Genomic DNA, 16,768 nt, shown 5'->3' with positions numbered 1-16,768 from the left:
CCCCCCCAAAAAGTGATTAAAGGGAGCAATGAGCAGATGAAAATACAATGCAAAATATTCAATGAAAACAGCAACAAATCAATAAGGTCAAAACAGATAAAAAATGGGGTTAGGAAAACATGCCTGGGGGTGGGGGTGGGGGGATTAAAAAAAAAAGGAAAACATGCCAATGTAACAGGAGGTGAAAAAGCTCAAAAGATAATTAGAAGAGACAAATGAAAGCATTAAGGAAATCAATCTACCGAAGGTAACACCAAAAATACTAGCCCCCACTGGAACAATGTGAGACATGGGAGAGAAAATAAAGAAAAGTAAACAAGGTAAACAGAAATTCATAAAGACTTTTAAAAGAACAAAGATAAATCAATTTGTAATATACAAAGATTCATGTCCAGAACAATATAATCATATTAAAAGATCCTCCAATAGAATCCAAGTGAAATTCCAAAAATAAAGGAAGATTTGAATCTAAATACCAGTAGAGTATGTGTGTATATATATATATATATATATGATGTGGCAGGGAAAAAACGACCTTCAAGATAAAGACAGGATTCTCTGGGCACTTAGTTTACATCAAGTTACCACATTCTTGACCTTAGACAGGACACAGAAACAATGGGGCAGCTCGGGTGACAACATGCTTAAAAAGAAAGTAAACCCTAAGAGTGTCATTAATTAGCAAGTGATTTTAAATCACAGAGGCAGCAGGCAAATGTTTCAGATCCAAGACAGGCCACTCTAGCAATGTACTTTCCTTGACAAACTTTTAGATTCACATATAACAAACACATTCCATTTTACACCGAGACACAGGAAATGTTTATTATCTAATCGACGTCTGAAAAGTTTTTTCACAAAATATGAAACATTATCACATCCCTTGCATTCCACCTTACTGGGTTTCCGACAACACCTGGTAACGAGTGAGCAAACGGACTACACAGATGCAGTAATGGGTCGCCACCAGCAGCGTCAAACACACCTCCGAGAGGGCAAAGCCATGCTGACTGAAGGAGGAGCAAGAGAAGGTGTCTGAGATGGGTAAGTCCAAGAACAGAGTTTTGTGTATTTTAAAAGGTAGGAAGAAAAACAATAAAAGAAAGAAAACTATACGTGGTAGAATGGAATCGGAGAAAATGTCGTCTACTTATATTGTCACTATTTATTACGTACGGGCAGTAAATATTAAAACAAATAGAGCACTATGCATTGTATGAAGTGAGCTGCTGCTGTCAAGTTGGACCTAAACTCCAGTCACCATGGAACAAACAATGCCCAGCCCTGCACCGTCCTCTCTATCAGAGAGAGTCAGACAGTTCAAACCCACGGGGTGGATTTTATTGGCATCGCTTGGTCTGTGTTAGTCTGGATGCTATGCTGAAACGTGCTCAGCATCATAGCAACACGCAAGCTTCCACTGACAGATGGGTGGTGAGTGCAGTCTGCCCCATTATATGAAGTTAGAGCTGTGAAATAAAATTCCTAAAAGAAATGAAAGGAACACACATAAAAATTAAGCAAACAAACAAAAGGATCCTAGACAGTGGAGTGAAAATTAAAACAATACTTAACAGACACACATAAAAACTAACCGCACAAGACATTGATCAAACATCTATTAAATCATGTCAGTAAATGTAAATGAACTAAGCTCACTGATTAAACACAGAAAATTAAAACTAAATCACAAAGCACGTGTCCCATACTACAAAAGACACAGCCTGGGCTCCCAATGCAAGAAACTATCCCAACCACAGCCGGTAAGTGAAATGACAGTGAAAGCAGGTGGAAAAACCTTAGTTTTGAGCAAGCTTAAGTTGATGCCAAAACCATAATATGAACAAAAGAAAGATACTTTAAAATAGTAAAAAATATGATGCGTAATGAAAACTCAAGTCCCGACTACTTATGCATTGAAAACTATTGCATCAAAATGCCACCAGCAAAACTGGGACAAACTATACAAGCCAGAACAAAAGTAGAGAAGATGTACAAATATGATAAAATAGATCGACTTAAAATCTATTAAACAGCCATTTCATTTATTTCAAATGTCCACAGAATGTTCAAAAAAACTGCCTATAAATTAGACACAAGAAAGCAGCATTAATAAATTCGGACTGGCTAGAAATAATGATCACAAGGGAGTGAACATAAACACAACGAGAAAGCAAACAACATTAAAAAAGAACCCAAACACCCAAAACCGACAGCCAAGAAGTTTACAAAACCTTTCTCTTAAATAACTTCTGGGTCCACGAGGAGAGAAAACGGAAATTGCAGAAACAACAACAACTAAGCTCCATGCAGAACGTGGCTCACACGAGACCCTGGAGACACGGCCAGAGCCGTTTTCAGGGGATGATCCAGAGCCTTCAATATTCCATTCATAAACCAAAACAACAAAGCTAAAGAAGGCAGAATTAATAAATAGGAAAGTAGACATAAATTGCAAAACATAAAATACAAATGAATAAATAAATCCTAGAGCTGGTTCTTTAGAAGAAAAATATAAGGACCAGGGTAGAGAAAGCAAATACCACGTGGACATTAGAGAGAACTATATGGATTGATATAATTTCTGATAGAGATTAAATGGGAAAAACTAGGATGAAGTATCATTTATGTTTAAAAACCACAAAAGCTATATATGCACATGGTTCTTGTTCATGCTCAGAATGTATCTGGAAAATAGAAGAAAATGGTGTCAGGGGCTTTACCCCTGGGAAGGACGGCAGACAGGAGTGAGAGTGTAAATATTTTTACAGTTTTAAAAAAATTTATTTTGTAGCATTAACATGCATCATCTGTTTAAGAAACCCTTGTAATGAGAAATATGTTTTAATGAATTAGAGTATTTACAAAGGTTACAAAGGTACTTAAAAAAATCCCAGTTGGGTCTGTTTTCTCAAGGAAGAGAAAGATAGGCATTCACCCTTCAGCTTTATGGACCTAACAATTCTTTTCTTCACTATTTCAAGGAGTCTAGCTTAGCAAGTGACCCAGCGGGCCTGCAACAACATTTGCAGAAAAGCAACTACGTGGTCCAGAGAGTATGATTTGGAAGTACCTTCTACAGATGTTGAGTTTTCATTTCAAATGAATGCACTCTAATCTGCTGCAGTGAAAAGCTTGTTGATTTAGTCTAATTCCCCTGGTGTTGAAGTTCTGAATGAGGCATTGATATCTGATGATTGTACATTTACAAAGTTGACAGTCTGACAGCTTGTTCTCTTAAGAGGACCCAGTGAATGCAAAAACAATGTCAAGAAGATATTCAACTTGGATGGGGATCAAGATGTGGATTTCCTTATGTCTCTCCCTAAGGGGCTGAGCCAATGAAGTAGGGCGGTACCCTGCCATGGTGTGAACTTGGGCCCACCTCACCTCCGACATCACAACGCAACAAGGAGATTCTACCCGGAATGAAGAACTTCAGGGCGGAACATGCACCTCACGCAGAAAATCACTCCCTAGTGCCCACACATTGCTGTGTGAGAGATGGTAGCCCAACCTTTCATCGGTAAAGTTCTTTTACACATACAAGAACTGCGTGAGCGATGAATAGTAAAGAACAAGGAACGACATGAATATAAAGTACCATGGTCTTGTCAAATGAGGTACACATGGCTGGTAACGTAGAAAGGCAGTGGAAAAGGGCATGGCCCTCAAGGAGATGGAATGACACAAAGGTTGCTAACAATGGGCTTAAGCACAGGAACAACTGTGAGGATGGTGCAGGACTAAGCAGTGTTTCATCCTATTGTGCAAAGGGTCGCTCTGGGTCAGAACAGGCTTGATGGCACCTAATGCCATAGGTATCAGATTACTGAATTGGGCATTAAAAGATTTCTCATTCTGTGGCCCACTACTTTTCTAGGTCTATGTTGCACTTGAGTTAGAATGCTCACTGAAACAAAAGATTCCTCATTTGACCTCTGCCCAAAGCTAGTGTGACTCTGGGTGGTCTCACTTCTTAGGACCTATTTTCCTCATTTGTAAAATAAGGGGGGTTGCACTACATTAGCCTTTCTTGCTCGAAATTCTATATGTGTTTATTATAACTCAATGCCTTAGTAATACAATGACACATTTTTCAAATGGAAACTTGGACAAGTAGAGGGTACATATCTCTTTGATGCAAAATCCCCGAGGTCAAAGGCAAAAGGGCTAGTGAAGTTCCGGGCTGTTCTGCCACTACGTTTCAGACTGTATAGGGAGCCAATGCATTAGGCAAGACCGAGAAATTCAAGAGCGCTATCTTGCCACTGTGTGAACTTGGGTGACTGGGCCCACCTTGGACACCACATGCAATGCAGCAGCATCCGACTGGTCTCATCACAGGAGCTCTGATTAGGAGACACCTTAGAGACTAAAGCCTTCTGCAAACACCATACTTTTAAAAAAAGCACATCGAAAAACATACATACACACATACATACAGATACATATGAAATTCCAGGACAGATCAGTCCCTGGAAAAGGACACAAGGAAGGTAAAGAAGGGCGGCCCCAAAGAGGAAGGCCCGGACTGAGCTAGACTGACACGGTGCTCACAACGGTCTCAAACAGGACAGCGATTGTGAGGATGACAAGGGCGGGATGGTGTTTGTTCTGTGGTCCATAGGGTTGCCTTGGGTCAGAACCAACCAATGGACCTAACAATAAAAACAACAAGATATACTCATATAATCCCAGTGCGGCTTCTCTCCTCAGTTATACAGTCCCAGGACTTATAAAAGTTCCAAATACAGACTTGGTCACCGCCAAACCGAACTTTGACTCCTGATTTTGTCAATTATTCCAGTCCATGGCAACGGGCTTCTTTTTGGGTGGTAGCGGTGGTTGTTCATATTCCCTTGAGGTCCCTGGGTGGTACAAATGGTTTGTGCTTGACCACTAACCTATTTGGTTTGGACCAGAACAGTAAAGGCCTGGCCACTTATTTCCATGAAGACTAACCCAAACCCAAACTCGCTGTCATCGAGTGGATGCTGATCTTACAGGACAGGGTAGAACAGCCCCTGGGAGTCCCCAGGCTGTAACTGTTTACAGGAGGAGAGAGCCCGGTCTTTCTCCTGAGGAGCATCTAGTGACTTTCAACCTGCGGATCACAGTCCAACACATAACGACTAGACCACTCGGGCTCCTACCCAGAAAGCCTTCAGCCGAGAACACCCCGTGGAGCACCGTGCTAGTCTGTGTACACTGTCGCCATGAGTCAGAATCAACCAGACAGAAATGGGCTTGGTATATGAGTCTGGGCAATTTCCTTCTTCCATTTCACACCCGATGGCATGGGGGTCATGCACTGGGCAGCCGTCTGCAAGGTCTGCAATCTGAAAACCCCCAGGCACTTATAAAGAGTTACAGTCTCAAAAACTCATAGGGGCAGTATGACCCTGTCTAAAAGGGTTACTATGAGTTGGCATCAACTCGATGGCAGAGTTTTGTTTGGTTATCGTAGCCTCAGCCTCTAACTGGGCACAACAGTAAAAGTACCTATACCATAGCAACATACATGGGACATGCCAACTAGCTGCAGAATCCCTTAGTAGGAGTAGTAGTAATAAGAATAGTTGCTCAACATATCAACCAAATCTCCCTGCTTCTCTCAATACTTTGGTTTGCGTTGTCTTTGATTACATGACTTTGTGTTAGTTACTACCCTACTATTATGCAAAGGCAGACACTTACTGAGCAGTTTTGAGGATAAAGCACAATTCAAAGAAGCAGCCTCTGAATAGCGGCAGACAGGAATCCAGGTTCTATTTCAGATAAACCTTTCACCCTACTGCCATAGCGTCAGTTTTGACTCACAGCAACCCTACAGGACAAGGTAAAATTACTCCTTAGGATTTCTAAGACTATAAAGCTTTATAGAAACAGCCAGCCTCATCTTTCTCCCACAGAGCAGCTGGTGGATTTGAATAACAAAGCTTGCAGTTAGCAGTCTAATATATACATGAATGAATTTACACACAACACACACACAGTTTCAGGGAAGGACTATTAGATACTAGAACATATTTCCTTATTCTGTTAGTTTTAATAGTTATTTAAGATAATATACAAGTAATCTTATTCTATGTCAATATTTTAAAAGCTAGGAAACAATTCAGCATAAAAAGTGAACACAAACTCAGACTGCCTCAGGACAAACAAGAGATACCTGGTGGTGCAAATAAGTAAGTGCTTGGCTGCTAATCTCAAAAGTTGGCACCTTCCAGAAAGGCTGTGTAAACACTGGCTAAATTTTACAAGCGGAACCTCTGTTATTTCATCTGCGAGTGGGATAATACTCCAGCATTCCGGTTGCCAAGATATCATTTAATCTGGATACTATTCATTGAGCACCTTCTTCATACCATTTATGATACTAGTACTTTGACATGTAGTATATCTCTGTGAAAATGCTTTGTAAACCTCCAAGCACTGTTTAGACTACAGCAGAAAGGTACTATAAATTCGTGCTGATATTTCAAGTCCTAGAAGTTCCCAAACTCAAAGCATACTCGTTGGCATCTACTTGATTCAGATTCACAGTAACCCCTTGGAGACTGAACCTTTGTACAAGCCGACAGCTTCATCCTGCCCAGGGATTCCTGGAAGGCACAGGGAGCATCGGAGGTGGGGTGGAGGGGTAAATGTGGACCTAATTCTACACAACAAAGAATTCGGGAGAAGCTGAAGGGAAGGGTCAAATCATAACACAAAACAAACTAAAGAATGCAAAAGACATCTACACATTTTCCTGCTAAGACTTTTTTTTAGAATACAAGTTTTACGTTCCCCCTTTTTCTCAAGCTATCCCAAATTTCCTGACAGCATTTACACCTCCAGACTGTGATAAGCATCAATTATATGGAAGTCTGATGGGTCTTCAAACTCTAAGCCCACAGTGCCCAGACATGTATGTAAAATGTCCACTCTAAAATCTCCCAGGCACCCCGTGCATGCACACGTCAGTGCACACACACATCCTACCCCACCTGTTTCTGCTGACTCTTGGCAGACTTGATTTCAACCTGGGACGTGTTGTTAAAACCCAGTCATGGAGCTTTGTCTCTGGAGGCTTATAATTGAAAAGGATACACGGTGCTTGTTACTGGACCCATGGTGCCAAATTGTGAGGGGCGAACTGCTGAGACAAACTCTAATTACCACTCACCTGTTTTGCTGTTTCGGTGAGGGCGGCAGCTTCTGCCTTGCCCAGTTGTTGCACCATCTTGTAAAAGAGGCTCTCTTTATTTTGCAGCAAAACATATGGCTCATCATATTCTTTCAGTCTTCCTGAATCCAAAACCTGTTAATCAGCAGAAAGCGACGCATTAAAACACAATGTTGTGCAGGAACATATTATAACTCAGACAATATTTCGGAAAGGGGCAGGAGAGGGAGAATACAGAGCATCTAGTTGGGTGGTAGGCCTGGATGATGTTTAAATGGCTTGATTACCCTGTTTTATTGAGCAAACAAAGGCCTGGCCTTGCCTTTTATTATCATAATGCTATAAGAAAAAAAGAAAATGAAAGTTGTAAGCTATTATTATGGGCACTCAGCAGTCTTGGGACATTACATGTTCTCCAAGGGCATGTTGAGTTATTATCATTAGTTAAAACTTTTAACTCTCAGACTCTATGTTCGGGGGGCTAGTTATCCACATCTATTTTCTGAGTGGGGAGTATTCTTGGTTTAAGACAATCAAAGCTCAATTTATCGAAAAGTAGGGCGATGTCCTCAAACGAGATGGCAGTGACTGGACAGCAAATTAATTACCACTACGGTTTCATAGAGCCGGCATCGTTTCTGGAAAAGACAGGAACACTTCTGGGATTCCTCGGTTGCCGTTGTTGTTAGGTACTGGCGAGTCGGGGGGCCCTAAGCGAGAGAGTGGAAATGCCACACAGGGCTTTCGAGGCAGTAATCATTCTGCCTCGAAATCGGATGGAAAGGGGTTTTCTAGAGTCTCTGGGTAGATTTGAACCATTAACCTTTGAGTTAACAGCTAGTTCCACAGGGAACCTAGAGTCTGCCAGCTGGGGAGTAGAGTCACATACAGGGCAGCAAGCAGGGCACAAGCCCTTGTCAGGGAGGTTAAGGTAGGTGTACCCTTAAGTTGGCTCTGGTTGTAGTTTATTATTCTGAAAGTGGAAGACTAGCTACTGGGGCCCCTATTTAAGTGGCTTCTGCGTAATTACTTTGCACTGGAAAAAAATCTTTCTTTGGATAAGACTAAAGAACCAATTCAAACACTGAGCCCCAGATTTCAGCCATCAGGGCCCACGCAGCAAGCGGGGGCAGTTCAGTCGGAATTGCCGGGCGCCTGAGTATCTGCTTTCCCAATCATCCTTCCCTTGCTTCTTTCCTGTTCTTGAGCTTCCTGCCTTTTAGCCGTTTTAGTGCTCATTAACACATGAGCTGGGAACGGAAAGGGAGAGGAAGGGACTCTGAATTCTGTGTTTCCACTTATTGCTGGTTCTGGTTAATGGTTTCGGAGGGAACAGTCTAAAACAATTGTCCCAAATGCTGTACCTGGGAAAACATTTCGAATGTTGAGTGGTACTTGGTTCTCCATTGATGCCATATTTAGGGGAAATTTATCTGAAGAAAATACCCTGACATTTGAAGTGGGACACAAGTAGTTCTTGTCTCACGTCCCCACCGCACCCCCATATATTTGCAGCTAATTCTGTCTCACGTCATTTGATCGGAAACATTTATTAAGTCTCATCCAGGTCATTTTCCTGTGAGTCTTCCGTTGACTACTGTGAATTACTCTGCAGGGCAAGCTTGATCAAAAGAGTTCAAGACTAATTGAATCTGTCACATCCACATGCTCATTAAAAGATCCTATAATTTGGCATGTCAACTGAGACACCCTGAATGTGTCATTTTACTTAAGCACAGCCTTGCAGGAGGGGGCCCACACCTCCTGAGGATAACGAAGAAGAACAAGAAAACAATGCAGTTAAAAGTGCGGGGCTCGCTCAGGCAAAGAGAGGCGAAGTAAATCAGTGAGTCCCAGTACTTGGCAAAACTGGAGGCCCTTTTTACTGCAACAGTTTCACAAACACTTTACAGATCGCCACTTGAGAGTGGAAGTGTGCGTTCTCGGACCACACCGATCTTACCGAATCTGCAATGGCAAGAAAAGACAACGATCTTTTGCTCTTGCCCAACTACTACTCTACTGTTCAAAATTCGAGTTAATAAGAAGACTTCTTCTTTCCCCACAGACTGTCTGAAAATGCTTAAGTGCCACCGAGATCAGCCGATCGCAGAGACGACTGGTGAAAAGTCTAACTCACTGCCAGCGAATGGACTCCAACCCTCTAGAACCGTGGATCTCAACCTTCCTCATGCCGGGAGCCTTGAACACAGTTCCTCAGGTGGTGGGGACCCCCAACCATAACATGATTTTCGTTGCTACTTCATAACTGTCATGTTGCTACGGTTACGAATTGGGAGACCCCTGTGAAAAGGTCGTTCGACCCCCAAAGGCGTCGCGACACGGTGGTGGAGAACCGCTGCTCCAGAAGACTAGAGCTGCCCTGGTACCTTTTGGAGACTGTAACTATTCAGGAGTATAAAGTCCCATCTTTCTCCCTTGAAGGGGCTGGTGGGTTTGAACTGCTGACCTTGTGGTTAGCAGTTCAGTGTACAGCCCACAACACCAAACCAAAGCAAACCTCCCCTGTCATCAAATCGATGCTGACTCAGAGACCCCCTGGGATTCTGAAACTGCTGATGGGAGAAGTCTGGTCTTTCTCATAGGGAGCTACTGGGGTTTTGAACTGCCCACCCCCACCAAGTCATTACCCCACCAGGGCAAACCCATCGGCTCTCAAAACAGAAATAGGATTATATAAATGATAGAAAGAGCATTTCGGTTAACATTTGTTGAGCCTCATCAGAATTAGCAATTTCACGATGGTCCATTGTATTTTATGAAGGAAGTTGTTTATTCTGAGGACAGCTGAGATCCTTTATCATGTTGATGATTGGTAGTCTTTTCTTTCCGATGCAGATTACGTAAAGTCTGTGTAGTTGGAGAACTCACACTTCACCAACTTTCAAGAAGTGTCTGTGATCCTAATGTATTACAATGGCACATTTCCCTTGTACACTTTCAAACGTGTAAAACATATTTCTGTAATATGTTTTGCTTCTTTAACATTCCTTTGACATACACTAAAACAAAATGCAGCATCGTAAAAATGAACTAAATTATTATATTCCCAACTGGATGTATTTATAGGGCTTAAGAGGTAGATTTCCTGGGCAATAGTTGGTTGGGGAGTTGGAATTTAAACTAATATCTCAGCCTATAATTCTTTTGTCTGAGTTTTCAAAAATACAGATCAATTTATTTATTGTTTATTAATTATATAAGGGATATGAGCATTTTAAACATTTGATTTCCTAAGATACTTTTCACTTAGGTAACAACTTTTATTAACTTAGTATAGATTAAGAAAATATGCCCGTCAATATAAACAGTTCCCTATTCTACGTTTTATTACCGCTTTTATCATACCCAGGACTCAAACTATCCAGCATGTCCCTGGCATATACTCACAGGCAAAAAGGGGGAAAACTTTTGGGGTTTTAGCAAGTGTGTTAGTCTGAGTAGACTAGAGAAACAAATTCTTAAACACACATATGTATATAAGGCAGAGGTTTATATACAAGAGGAATTGAACATTGAGAAAACATCCCAACTCAGTCCAGTACATGACCCTAAGTTTGATATTAGCCCAGATGTCCGATACGAATCTATAAAGTCCTCTTCAGACTCATGAAACACATGCAATGAAGTCAAATGCAGGACGATCACAGGCCAGTGGGTAGAAAGTCTTTGGATTCTGGTGGGGTTGTAAGCATCTCAGTGCTGGCAGGGGTCTCTCTGGCTTCTCCAGCTTCCGAGGTCTGGTTGCGTCCATGTGGCTTGTCTTCTGCAATGTCTCCCAGGAATAGCAGAGAGAGTTGTCTTCTGTCTCCAAGGAGGAAGTACTAGATTTCCCAGAATTCTCAGAAGGCCATGCCCACACAGAAGTCTCATTGGTTATCTTCAGATCATCAGACTAGACTCTACCCCTACCACCATTAATCCTTAAATTGACACCAGATTAGGTGACTACCACAGACCACTCCTTGTCAATTTAAACACTTTCACATATCTCTTTAGTCATATATTATTTTCAAACAATAATAAAATCACATCTGTACCTAACAGGATAAAACAAAAAAGCATACAATTCATTATGTACCACACTCATTTAAGCCTAACATTCTATAGGTGAACAAAACAAAAAACCTACTATGCCTACCAATTGAAGTTAAGTAACACCTACACCTTAATCCTATATTCCTATGTATATTTATTCCCCCACCTATGAAAGTTTGTAAGCCAACCACTTCATGCCTTTCTTCCCCCATTTTGGGGAAATAATTTCTATATTTCCCACTTACATCAACCCAGTGCTCAGAGGAAACAATCATATTCTTTGACAGGAAGAATCTTCATTCCAGTTGGAACCTTGTGAAATCTGCATCCATAAGCAAAGTCAAATCAGGATAGGACATCCATAAAGTTAACAGCAATATGTTCACAGGCTCAAAAATCTCTTCATCTGGTCAGGTTCTGGTCAACTCAACGTGGACTGCCTCACTCAGCCTCCACAGGGTGCCCATTGGTCACCTTGCCTTTAGGCCACAGCCCCATCACAAATTCACAACAACCCTAGACCCTTGTGCTAGGTCATGAACTTCGGACCAGCCAACCCGCTTTTGTTTTCTTCTCTAGTTCCTGTAAACCAAGTCCACGGGTGTCAGTGGCCAGACTCAACACGTCTCTTGCTGCATTTCTCCCACTTCCACTCAACAAGTAGATCCAGGTGGTCACCTAGCAAGCATCTCAGCCTGCCCACAGGCTTCCTTTAATGTTCAGTCCCAGAGAGGAGTTTTCTTCATGGTTCCAGATTTTTCCAAGTTTTGAGAAGATCCAGTAGAGTTCAAACTTCAAACCCCCAAAGTTTCTTTATTTAAATCTCCAACCTGTCAATCTTGTCCCCAGGCAAGTCTCTGGGAATGCAAATATCCTGAATACTCCAAAGTACTGAGTGGGGCTTATCTTCTCAGAGACTTCTTTCCAGGCATGCCCTAAACCTATCTAAAGATCAAATTAATGGCTTGAGGCAAGTGGGCTTACAAGCTCTGTATTTCCATACTTCCCCAAATCATTTCTGTACATCCTTATATCTACAATAACAAAAGCAATCAGTATAAACAACATAGAATCAGATCCTAAACTCAATTCTTTAAACAGTCAAGTTCAATCCTTATTTAGCTTATCTAAATCCTTATCTAAACTATTCTATTTATACAAAAATATAGAATTAGGTCTCGGAAGGCATCAAACAGATGCATGCTTTCTGTCAGTCACTGTTCTTAAGCAGCATGGTTTCTGAGACATTCGAATGGCAATTTCGACCCCTGAGCTCAAAATACACATTAACAACATTCATTTTTACCATTTCATACAGGAATAACCAAAGACTACAACCAAGCAAAATAATCAAAGCTTTAACTTCCCATCTTCTTTCTAGAAAACAACTCAGTAAACCTCAAGGATATATCTGACTTCTGGCTATCCAGAGAAGGCACACTACCACGAGGCAGAAGTCAAACATCAACTCTCTGTCTTTATGATTTGTTTCTCTAGTACCGCACTCCCAAAGTACCATAATGTGTTAGTCTGGGTAGACTAGAGAAACAAATTCACAGCACGTGACACTTGGCTAAAACACAATGAAGGAAAATGTAAGCAAACTTTCACTCCTGAATTTATTCTGCAAACATTTCCCACAAACTTACTGCATGCCCATCATTTTTCTAGCAGCCACGAAAAGAGACAAAGGTGGGTGAGTGCCCAGAGCTCGCCTTCAGGAAGCCTTTCTGGAAGAAGGAACTACACGGGAGGATAACACAAGAACGAAAGTCAGAAATCTGGCACCAGAAGAGATCATTTCTAGTCAGAGGGGCTGAGGAAGAGCATCCGAAAGGGGAGTCCACCAGGCTGGCCCTTGAAGAGCAGAGAGGATTGTACAAGCAGAGGTGGGTGGTGAGGGTAGCAGTGGATCCAGACAAATTGGACCAATAGGGAGTCAAGAGGGCTGGAGAGTCTACTGGCCCCTTACGGGCACTTCCATGCCATTTACCTTATTTGCTGATGTACATAACAAGTTAGAGGTCACCATTACATATTAATTGAAAATCTAAGACAAAGGAAACAAAGTTCAGGGTATGGATGGGTGGTTGTCCAAGGGTGCAGTTGGTAAGACCATGGGATGTGTTTAAAAACAGAGTACGAGTAGATTAGAGAGCAAGGGTGGAAAGTGTCTGGCTGGTAATGAAAGATGGGTAGTAATGAGGTGGGAGACCATGTGCCTCAAGTTGATAGCTATCAGGAAGGCACAAAGCACACTTGAGGAAGCTAACCAGTCATAAGTGGCTTTGGAATTGATTCCAACGCCTGGGGGTTCCACGGAGATCAGCGCAGATCTGGGTTCGTGGGGCTTTCAGTGGCCTGTTTTTCAGGAGTAGCATCCCAGGGATTTCTTCTGAGGGTCTTTAGATCAGACTTGCATTTCTAATCTTTTGGTGGGGAATCTGACACTTAATCCAGTACACCACCCAGGGATGCCGAAAGGAAAATAGGAAGAGTAAAAGAGTTGGTTGAAGTAGAAGCATGAGACTATATTAAGTATTGGAAACTCATGTAAAGCACTCTGACTTATTGTATCTCTTGGATTTGGGGAAGCCCTGGTGGCATTGAGGGTTTTTAGTTGGTGGTTGATAACTGCAAGGTCAGCAGTTCAAAACCCCCAGTATAAGAGAGAAAGATGAGGCTTTCTATTCCCATCAAGATTTACTGTCTCAGAAACCTATAGGGGCAGTTCCACTCGGTCCTATAGAGTTGCTGTGAGTCAGAATCGACCCATAGCAGTGAATTTGAGGTGGTTCTTTGTTTTGTTTTTGAGAATTCTTCTACTATACTGCCACTCTTTTTTTTAAATTTTATTTTATTAGGGGCTCATATAACTGTTATCCCAATCCATACACACATCAATTGTGTAAAGCGCATTTGTACATCGTTTCTCAAAACATTTTCTCTCCATTTACACCCCCGACATTAGGTCCTCATTTTTCCCCTCCCTCCCCACTCCCCCCTCCCGCATGAGCCCTTGATAGTTTATAAATGGGTATTTTGTCATATCTTGCCCTGTCCAACGTCTCCCTTCATCCACTTTTCGGTTGTATGTCCCCCAGGGAGGAGGTCACACACAGTTCCATGTAATCGGTTCCCTCTTCCCTACCCATTTTCCCTTTACCCTCCCTGTTTTGCCACTCACACCACTGGTCCTATAGGGCTCATCCGTCCTGGATTCCCTGTATTTTCAGTTCCTATCTGTACCAGTGTACCTCCTCTGGTCTAGCCAGTCTTGCAAGATAGAATTCGAGTCATGGTAGTGGGAGCGGGGAGGAAACCTTTAGGAACTAGAGGAAGGTTGTATTTCTCATCATTGTTACATCGCACCGTGACTGGCTCATCTCCTCCCCGAGACCCTTCTGCAAGGGGATCTCCAGTGGCCTACTAATGGGCTTTGGATCTCCACTCCGCACTCCCCCCATCATTCACTATGGTAAGATTTTTTGTTCTGATGATGCCTTACACCTGATCCCTTCGACACCTCTGGTTGGATAGGCTGGTGTGCTTCTTCCATGTGGGCTTTGTTGCTTCTGAGCTTGATGGCCGCTTGATTACCTTCAAGCCTTTAAGACCCCAGACGCTATACTTTTTGATAGCCGGGCACCATCAGCTTTCTTCACCACATTTATACTGCCACTCTTTTGCATCAAAGTTAAACTATAAACTGGACCAAATACTAAAATTTGTGTAGTTGCAATCCTTGGGTCTCAGGATCTTTACAGCAACTTATAGCACTGCCTGGCATTATACCATCCACCCAATCACTGCTAAACTTATTGTTTACTGTTATTATTGTTAGAGCTTATTGTTGAAACCACTGCGCCAATGCACCTCCCTGAGGAAGTTCCTCTTTTCCCTGACCCTTTAAGTTAGCTAGTATGTCTAGGTCCTGGGTGGGGGTGGGGGAAGTAAAAAAAGAGGAGCTGATACCAAGGGTTTAAGTAGAAAAAAAAGTGTTTAGAAAATTATGATGGTAACATATGTACAAATGTGCGCAATACAATTGATGTCTGGATTGTTATAAGAGCTGTAAGAGTTCCTGATAAAATGATTTATAAAGCACAAAACAAACAAGTGACAGGGTTTCACAATCCTTGCTTCTAAGGAACATTCTGGTTGTGCTTTTTCCAAGACAGGTTTGTTTATTCGTCTGGCAGTCCATGGTCCTTTCCATATTTTTGGCCAGCACCCTCATTCCGAGGCATCAGTTGGTCTTTGGTCTTCCACATTCAGTGTCCAGCTTCCGCAGAAATGTGGGATGGAGGTCTTGCGCAGCACATCTGCCTAATGATTTAACTGCTGTTTCCATTTGTTCCCGGATTGTGGATCCAAGTAAAACGAAACCCAGGACAACTCTAGTTACTGTCTCTGTTTCTCATGGTGTTGCTTTTGGGTCCAGTTGGGAGGATTTTTATTTTCTTTATGTTGTCTGTGGAGCCACAGTGGTACAGTAAGTCACATGTGGGGTGACCAACCAAAAGGTCGGCACTTTGAATCCACCAGCGACTCCACAGATCAGAGATTCGGGTTTGTGCTCCCATATAGATTTATAGCCCCTTGAACTCCAAGGAGCGGTGCTATGAGTCAGACTGGACTCGATGGCAGTAGATTTCATGTTGCCTCTTGGTCTATGTACAGGTTCTGCATGAACATAATTAAGTGCCTGGAGTTCTTATTCTTTGGATGTCACCCATTGTTGGTTAAGACCCACACAATGGAATTCGTTTGCATAGTCAAGAAAACATCATTCTGGTATTCTCCGCTTTCAGCCAAGATCAATCTGACATCAGCATTGATACTCCTTGTTTTAAGTCTCCTCTGAACCCAGGTAGCTTGATTTTCTGTCAGTTCCTTGTTGATGTACCCTGCAACTGTTCAGCTTCAGCAAAATTTTACTTGGTTGTGATACTGATGATATTATTTGATTATTTCCATATTCTGTTGGGGACATCTTTCTTTGGAGTGGGCCACCAATGTGAGTACACTCCGGTTCGATGGTTAGGTAGCTATCTTCCAAATTTCTTGGGGTACAAGAGGGCGTGAGCACTTCCAGCACTGCACACATTTCCCTAAAACATCGCGGCTGGTTTCTCATCAATGCCTTCAGCACAGCTTAAATTTCTTCCAATCACACCACAGGTTCTTGATCAGATGCTACCTTTTCAAATGCTCTGATGTCTGCTAACTCTTTTTGGCACAGTAACTTCATGTGCCCCTTCCATCTTTCCTTGCAGCTGCTGCATCTTTTGATTTTTTGCCCAGCGAACCCTTCAATATTTCGTTGTGGGACTTGAAGTTTTTCTTCATTTTTTTGGTTCAGTTTAAAAAGGAGCCACGTGCAATGCAAGAACACATTCTATTAAACTGGCGTTCCAGGACGCTCACCTTCCCTACACAAGCACTGAAGACAAATGTGTGCATAAGCAAATGTGGTGAAGAAAGCTGATGGTGCCCAGCTAATAAAAGATATAGCATCTGGGGTCTTAAAGG

At 42.2% G+C, this 16,768-nt stretch overlaps 1 protein-coding gene across 3 annotated transcripts in view; it reads right to left on the bottom strand.

Moving 5' to 3' along the window:
- The window catches only part of ABCC4 (ATP binding cassette subfamily C member 4), a 283,125-nt gene that overhangs the window by 7,347 nt on the left and 259,010 nt on the right, over positions 1 to 16,768 (bottom strand). For all 3 annotated transcript variants that reach the window (XM_004709768.2, XM_045296369.1, XM_045296368.1), the window contains one exon: positions 7,175 to 7,309. In XM_004709768.2, the coding sequence (XP_004709825.1) occupies positions 7,175 to 7,309 (135 nt within the window). The remainder of the gene's footprint in view (positions 1 to 7,174; positions 7,310 to 16,768) is intronic.

The sequence above is a fragment of the Echinops telfairi genome, unplaced genomic scaffold (genome assembly GCF_000313985.2).
Source record: "Echinops telfairi isolate 266 unplaced genomic scaffold, ASM31398v2 ScPeMD7_7405;HRSCAF=8443, whole genome shotgun sequence".
In the NCBI taxonomy this organism is placed as follows: domain Eukaryota; kingdom Metazoa; phylum Chordata; class Mammalia; order Afrosoricida; family Tenrecidae; genus Echinops; species Echinops telfairi.
This window is presented reverse-complemented; position numbering and strand designations above follow the sequence as displayed.